The sequence below is a fragment of the Falco punctatus genome (assembly GCF_963210335.1).
Source record: "Falco punctatus genome assembly, chromosome: Z".
In the NCBI taxonomy this organism is placed as follows: domain Eukaryota; kingdom Metazoa; phylum Chordata; class Aves; order Falconiformes; family Falconidae; genus Falco; species Falco punctatus.
In genome coordinates this window covers 48,309,636-48,317,712 of record NC_137586.1, presented here as the reverse complement: position 1 = coordinate 48,317,712, position 8,077 = coordinate 48,309,636, and the positions used below count along the sequence as shown (strand labels likewise).

The 8,077-nt window shown below is 48.8% G+C and overlaps 1 protein-coding gene across 1 annotated transcript; it reads right to left on the bottom strand.

Moving 5' to 3' along the window:
- Window positions 1-2,768: 2,768 nt before the first annotated feature.
- GADD45G (growth arrest and DNA damage inducible gamma) lies at window positions 2,769-4,597 on the bottom strand. The gene is made up of 4 exons (XM_080373074.1): window positions 4,314-4,597; window positions 4,101-4,202; window positions 3,809-4,022; window positions 2,769-3,444 (listed from the first exon to the last, which is right to left on the bottom strand). Exons 1-4 carry the CDS (start codon window positions 4,364-4,366, stop codon window positions 3,334-3,336), a joined length of 480 nt encoding a protein of 159 aa, XP_080229200.1. The 5' UTR covers window positions 4,367-4,597; the 3' UTR covers window positions 2,769-3,333.
- Between the last annotated feature and the right edge of the window lie 3,480 nt (window positions 4,598-8,077).

The following is an 8,077-nucleotide window of genomic DNA, read 5'->3' as shown; positions in this document are numbered from 1 at the left end:
ATAGGAGGGGAAATTCCTGTCAGTCAGCACTATTAGATGGTGAAATAGATGCTCAGGCAGAAAAGCATAAACCCATTGCTCAAAAAAATTTTAAATGAAACTTTATACATCGCTGCATTACAAAAATGTACTTATAAGGATAGACAGCACAACACAAACGTCTATGATCGTGATATTTAAATATACAGTTTTGATCAAATAGTGGCACACAAGTGAAGGGCCTGATGGAAAGCAGACTTTCAGAAGCAGAGCCAGAACAACTGCGCTGTGACTCCGCTCCACATCCTGCACCTCCTGCTGTGTCACTAGGTTGTCCCATGTCCTGGAGAACCACCTTTATTACTGACAACTATTAGCCTCAGTCTCGCCCCCAGTGCCCCTGATGTGGCCCACCATGGCACAAAGCAAGCCATCCTGTGAAGACCATGCAACACAGCTGGGGTGCAGGCACCTTGGCGGAGCTCCCAGGAGTCCTTGCAAACTTTTTGCAAAGTCCACACTTTGCAAAGTCCTCCCTGCAAACCCGTAGTGCTCCTGCGCTGGACACTTATTTCCTGGGAAGGTGAGGTATACAGGACACTGCTCCCTGACACAAGAGGTTATTGTCCCGACCCTCCAGATCCCTCAGATACCTGAAAAAGCACCCTGGACATCTGGTGAGCCAACCAATATCTCCTGACCAGCTATCCCCACCACAGCCTGTAATACCCAAGTCTACTGTCTATCTTTAACACTGTATAGTTGCTCCTTGCAGAGTTATATATCTGAGCCTGTAAAGATCAAGTCTACTTGTATCAGTAGATACCAACTGCTGAATTTTTGCTACATTGAGTAGTGTTGATCATTACAGATATTTGGAGCAGCACGACTTGCAAGTTACAGCTGCCTTTGATTGCAATGCCGTATTAATAACATTTGCAGGCTAACTCAGTGTAATACTATTTGCATTACAGGGTATCTGCATTGAGCCAGAAGGGATTTCAGGAGAATTGTATGGGTCACTAAAATAAGAAATTGTGTACCTCTCATGAGGCACAGCTTACAGCTAGCTTCACAAGACTGCTGGGGAGGCAAAGGTCAGCCACCCGTCTTTCTAAGGGACTAGAGGCAACATCCTCACAAGGGTATTTTAGCGTCACCTCACTAATTTCAGTGTTTGCTGCATAATATATTTCTTCCATAAGAGCTGGAAAGTTTAACTTCCTACCAGCTACAACTATCCATACCTACTGCCTCAGCCAGCAAATCGGTTGCGCTCCTTCGATCTTCTCAGGCTTTTGTTTAAACCACTCAAGGCTGTAAAGTGCTTCTTACACTTTACATAAAAGTTGATTTCAGGACAGTTCAATCTGCTCTTGGCTCTGAGAACTGATTAGGCCCCGAGCAAAGAACAGAAATATGTTCCTCAACTGTAAAACCATTGTAAATGATGAAACTTGCATTTACTAAGGGAAAAATATAAAAAACTCAAGAATCCAGACTTGCTATTTTCTAGGTACCGAGGCAATTGCCTTAGGCAGTTTCTGTTATCGCAGCTGCCAAAGCTGTTTGGTCTCTTAGCTCTTCCGCGTGACTTTTCTCAAAAGTCCTGAAGCAGACACCAGTTGATGAGCGCAGGTTAAGAAAAACAGGCTGTGCAGAACATCCTGTATCTTAAGTGCAAGAACAAATACTTGCAGAGGTCTTAGGCCCCTGTAGTTTTAACTTTGGCCTAAACTCTGGTTGCATTCCCATCCTACAGCTTCTCACAAAACAGTAACAAAGGCCAAGCAGTGCTAGATACCTCCTGTACAAGGGAGCATATTCCAGGAACGCTGGAGCTGAATTTGAACTTCCCTTATCAAGAACAATGAAACCAAGAGCAAGCAGTTTCCCCAAAACCACAACTGTTTAAGATACCCCATGTCAAAATTACTTTTCAGCAAGTGCTACTATCAATCACTGCAAGACAGCCTAGGGGAAATGTAATTGTGATAACTGAGTATTTTTAGTGTCTATAGAGGAAGTGAGTAGTTTGACTTTCTTGGTCTCTGGAGAAGGGATCACTGCTATGCCATTTTAGCGTTATAGATTGTGCATAGCAATGAAAGTGGTATTTTCCCTTTTAACATAGGGCCAAATCATTAACTTTCCATGACAGAACCTCTAAAAAAAAGCCACACCATCCTTAAATTGTTTCAGACTTAATTTGGTGTTGTCATGCAATTAGGTTTTGCAAAATTGGCTTCTGGAGTGACAGCTTCTATTGTTATAGCATATGGCAATCTGAGAGCAGCTTGTGGCAGATGTGGTTTATTCACTATTAGCTAGTTTTAGATTTAAAGATGTCATTCTAATCAAAGAAAATGTTAGATGTGTTTGACATCTAAGGAGTTTTGCAGCCCCCCCATCACACTTAAGCTGCTTCTGGCAAGTGGGAACACTGCAGCCCTGAATGAGTTCAAGTTATATTTAAGAACTAATGATGCAATTTACTGGAGGTCTGTACTCTACAAATCCATGTTTCTAGCATGTATTGTGTTCCTTCAGTAGACTACAAAGACCACCTATTACAATAAGTGAGCTCATTAAGCACACAGCTCCTTAGTCTTGCAAGCTGTTGCAATAAGCAGCTGTTGCAAAGCTCTGCATTCAGCTGGCCCAGGAAAGTATTTGAGCAATAGCTCCATTACTGTGGAGTATACCTTCGACTGCAGCACACAAGCAAAACATTAGTGGTAATTTCAGTGACATGCTTCCCCACCCAGTAAGTAAGACACTCCCAGAGCTTAATTGTCAAAAATTTATTATGAAAGCATCAACAGCAACAAATATTTCAATAAAAACTATTGCATTATTAAACCAGTTCTGCAGAGTGACCCAGGAGGCCTGTTTAAGTCTGTCTGCTTTAAAGTCTCTGTATTTGCCTAGTAGCCAGTCCCTGGAAGTCCATCAAGTATTGAAGCTTTCTTCTCTGTGCTTTGTAGACAGCACAAACAGTTCCTAGTTACAGTACTCTGTCCAGTCCCTCTGGAAAGTTTTGGCCCACTTCCCTCAACCATCTCTCTGCCTTCTGAAACAGCTCCACCTGACCAAGAAACTTGCAATACTTCTTACAGTTCCATGGTATGTCAGCCTCTCCACTGTTGCACAGCCTGGGGCTCACTGGTGAGGCAAGCTGTTCTCCTCTTTCTCCTCCAGAAAAGCCCACTGTATGCCAGTCTGGGTGACTTTAATCCAGTCTCTTGACCAGGTTAATCCATGGAATCAGCAGCCTGTTGCACACTTCAGTGAACCCACGCCACGTTGAGAATGCAACAAAGGTTTCAGCCTCCCCAGTGCACCAGGTCACCATCACTCAGGCAGGGTAATAGTTGGTACCCAGTCATTGACATTTCGGCACTCCTCACAAAACAAGTTCAGCTTTTCAAGGGCAGGGTCCTTCCAGCCATCTTCATCTGGGTTCTGCGAGAAAGGAAAAAAAAGTTGCACACCGTGAGTGCTGCCCACCAGCTGAGGTCATCACAAGACATACAGAAGCATCAGCTTAGGACACAAGGCATTTTCAGATTGTTTCTGTCCTGACACTGACAACGCAGGAAGCAGAGACGTTACCCTTGTAGGCAACAGAGGAAACTCAATTACGAGAAACGTAGCCTACTAGTCCTCCTCCCCCTCTTCAGCTGCCTCGCTGCACGGTGTGTACCAAGCCCCCTTCCCCCGCCCAGGAAAGGCTCTGCCTCACAGCGGGAGACGGGGCCACCCCCGCAGGCCCCGGCCGGCAGCGCAGGCACAGCCCCGGCGGGCAGCGCCCCGCACGGGCACCCACCGTGATGAGGATACAGTGCAGGTCCCGCGGCTCGCCGGGCTCCTCGCTGGGCCCCACGATGGCAGCCAGCTTGGCCACGTCGTTCACTCGCACGATGTCAATGTCGTTCTCGCAGCAGAAGGCCTGGATCAGGGTGAAGTGGATCTGCAGGGCAATGTCCCCCTCGTCCTCCTCGTCTGCGGCCAGCACGCAGAAGGCGACGTTGTCAGGGTCCCTGCAAGAGGGATGCAGCGCGTTGAGCCCCGCGGCAGGCGCCTGGCACCCCCCGGCCCCCGCGCCCCACCGTACTTACACGTTCATCAGCTTAGCCGACTCGTAGACCCCGGCGGTGAGGCAGCCGCGGCGCTGCGCCGACACCAGCAGCTCGTGGAGGGCCTTGCCGGCGCCCTGCATCCTGCGCGCCGGGGGAAGGCGACAATCAGCGGGACGCCGCAACCGGCCCCAACGCCGCCCCGCTCCCCTCGCCCCGCCGGCCCCAGCCCACCTGCGCCCGTCCAGCACGTACCAGTCGTGGCCCGCAGGCACTGGTTCCTGTCCGTGGACTTCCTCCAGAGTCATAGCAGCGGGTCCCCACAGCGCGGCGGCGGCCGGCAGCGGCCAAGTGTCAGCTCCGCGCGGCTCGGCAGCGCCACAGCACTCCGGAGCACTCTCTCGCCGCCCGCCCTACTTATAGTCCGTGCGCCCGCCGCGCCGGCAGCTGGCGGCGCCTCCTGGGCTCCCATTGGCCGGCAGGGGAGAGAGCGGGGACCTTATTATGCTAATCGGCGCGCGCCGGGGAGGAAGCGGGGGGGGGAGGGGGGAGGAGCGGACGGCTCGTGCCGGGAGGCCACGTGGGAAGGGAGCGGGATGGGGGCGGGGCGGAGCGGAGGCACACGGGGCCGGGGGCCGGGTCGGGCTGCGCCGCGCCGCGCCGCCTGCGGGCGTAGCACCCGCTGGGCTGTGGCCAGCTGCCGGCGCGCACCGTCCCCGTGCGTTCAGCCGCTGGAGAGTACCGGGGCGATTTCTGTCCGAGACCGGAACCGAAAATCCACGTAGTGCAGAGAGGAATTTAAAACACAGATTTGTATCGACATGCTTTCGGCAAACGCAGATTCCAAGTCCTGCTCCCAGGGAGGGACAGCCCGTGGCTGGGGAGCAACGCTGTTCCGGGGCCGCGGCGGCAGCAGCACGCTGAGCGGCAGTGCGGGCCCGCCGTGCCCCGGGCGGTGGGTCGGGGGGCGATAACCCGCCCCCGCGCAGCGCTCGGAGGCAGCAGCCGCGCGGTGTCTGTTGCGAGCTCCCCTGCGGGCCCGAGGCGCCGTGCGGGCGGGGGGCTGGGGCCGGGCCGCCCGGGGGGAGGCACCGCCCGGGGGGGCACCGGGCAGCCCTGCGGGGCTGTCATCGAGAAGACAGGGCCGGGGTCTTCACGGCAATGCGTAGCGGGGAGACAAGAGGCAACGGGCACGAGCTGCACTCAGAAGCTCAGGTGGAGTCAAGGAAACCCTCTTCCCCTGAGGACGGTCAAGCCTGCCGTCTTGCAGGACGTCAAGGCAGGCCGCCTGCCCAGGGAGGCTGTCGGGCTCCATCCTTGCAGGTCTGCAAGGCCCTGTGGGGCAAAACCCTGAGAGACCTGGTCTGAGATCCCTAGTGACCCTGGTGCAAGCAGGAGGCCTCCTGAGGTCCCTTCTGGGCAGTATTGATCCTATCATTTAAAAAAAAAACCACCAAAATTTCCAGCAAATAGGGACTTTTTTTCGGTTGAGCTTTGTTAAAAGTAGATCTAATTTGGATAGTAACATGAGCTTCTCGTTAATTTTAAATATTCTGTAAAATTAATTCAGTGTGAAATGTGTATGATTGCTGAACTCAGATCTGAACCTCTTTGTCAGCAAAGCAAGCAATAGTAAAACAATTTTTTTGGTTTTGAATGACTACGGTCCAAGCATTAAAGGACAAATCTCTTTCCAAGTCCTTTCAATCTGACATCTCCTCTTAGACTGTCAGTACTTATCCACCAGGTAATTGCTTCAGTGGAACACCAACTCATTTCATAGAGGTTGTGGAGAGCCATCTTGAGGTAAACCTATGTCTGCTGCAAACCTGTGCTGGACCAAGTCCAGCAGGTTGCACAGAGAGAGCTCCGTAACCTGTCACTCTCACTGCCTTCTCGCCTCTGGTCACATCAACCCCTTTCAAATGTGTGCAAACCCAAACCCTAGGGATGTCCTTTCCAGCACTTTGCTGGAAGTCCTAGGTCAAGCACAGCTCCTGTCTGACTCTGCGTATAGTATATGCTATCTGCTCAGTAGTTTCAGCTTCTTTGAGCAGCATCCTTTCAGAAGTGCCCCTCAAACTGAGACACTTCAATGGTTTATATTTTTCTGTTTCCAAATGTTTCTAGTTAGCATCCCAGGCACCTCTACCAGCAACAGCATTGGACCCCACAGTGATCCCTTAGTGAGCTTCCATTTTAAACCGTGACAGCAGCAGGGTCTGCCAGGTACATCCGACCTCTCTGAGAACATTTCTTGGGTGGTATCTAGAGAGCTGTCAGGACTGGGGAGAAAAGTCTTTGCTGTAACCATCAATTCTAATGATCTTTTTCACCCTACAAACGTGCAAACACATTTTTGACTAGTGAACCTGCACCAGCAACCTGGCACACTGAATTTGCATGAGTAGGGCATAAATTCTTAGTTTGTTTTCTTTAAAAAATATGTGAGGTATTTTCAGAAATTTGCCTCCTGGTCCATATTCGTAAAATCACAATTGTCTCCACTTGTTGATAGCATGTACTATTCATTCTCAAAAGGTAAAAATCCTTCATATATCAGCTTCATTTTTCCCCCCTACTTACATAAATGGGGAATAATGCAAAAGGATAGCTTGAGTGGCAAATGGAAGCTTTAGGTGTTCTCACGATATTGGGTTAGACACACTAAATGGTACATGTCTTAGAAGTATCAAAGGAAGAGGTATCAAAGAATATATTTCTGATATACTACAGTTTCAGTGCATGATGAAATAGGTGGAAAATCCAGGACTGACTCAGAGCTTTAAAAGATGCTGATGTTAACTATGACTTTGATGAGATTCCAATTAGAGTGGAAATAAAAGTCACCTAAAATGGATTGAAATTAGTAGGCCAAACTAACTCATAATGCATAACAGTGTATATGTAGTTGTATAACATATATAAGTACCTAAACATGTATGAAACCATATTAACCCATTAAACCCTTCACATGCAAGCTTCTGGTTTTGGCTTAATGATGCAGCACCATGGAGTTAGGGCTTCTCGTCATCACACTTTCCAGTTTGCCCCATTATTCCTGGATCTCCTAGCACTAATGGTGCTGAAGGCCATGAAGCATTATCAGAAACCTGATCCACCTTATTTCGAACCACGGTATCAACACCAGGCCTCCACCGCACAAGTGGAGGTGCAGGAAGGAGAGCTATGCCTGCCCCAGCTCCTGTCCTCATTTTGAAGACATCAGCTCTGCAGATGTGACACCTTAGATGTCTAATAAGCAAACAGCTTTAGTGGAGGTCAGGCTCCACTGCTTGTTTTCTTGGTCTTTTTCTCCTGTGTTTTTAAAGCATCCATGAAAGAAAGAAGAAAAGAAAAGAAAAGAAAAGAAAAAAAAAGAAAAAAAAAAAAAAGAAAAGAAAAGAAAAGAAAAAAGAAAAGATAAAAGAAAGAAAAGAAAAGAAAAGAAAAGAAAAGAAAAGAAAAGAAAAGAAAAGAAAAGAAAAGAAAAGAAAAGAAAAGAAAAGAAAAGAAAAGAAAAGAAAAGAAAAGGAAAAAGAAAAGGGGGGAGAGAAAAAAAGGGGGGAAAATAGGGGAAAAGAAAAAAGAAGAAAAAAAAAAAACAGACAACCTTTTTGTTTTTCAGTGTTCTTGGCCATAAACACCAGAGTAAAGGTGCTGAATGAGCCATCTGAAAATGAAGTTACACCTTCGATCGCCACAGGACACCTGAGCACATTTAGGCATACTGAAGTGTCCCCAGTATGCTTGTGAGAATCAAAATTCAATTATGCAAATGCAGCTCGGTATAATCTATGCATTTGATGGAAAACTGGTAGGCACCAGGCCTCTGGTAGATCAGCAACTGTGTACGTATAAACCTTCCTGTAAATCAAGGCAGGGGGATATCAGTGGCAGCAGTACTCGGGCACGACTACGTGGATTTTGCCATTCTGTTTGACAGCAGTGGCATAACGCCAGTGCCCCTTACCGTGCTGCCCATAGCACGACAATGTTCGCCGGCAGAACTGTGTTCT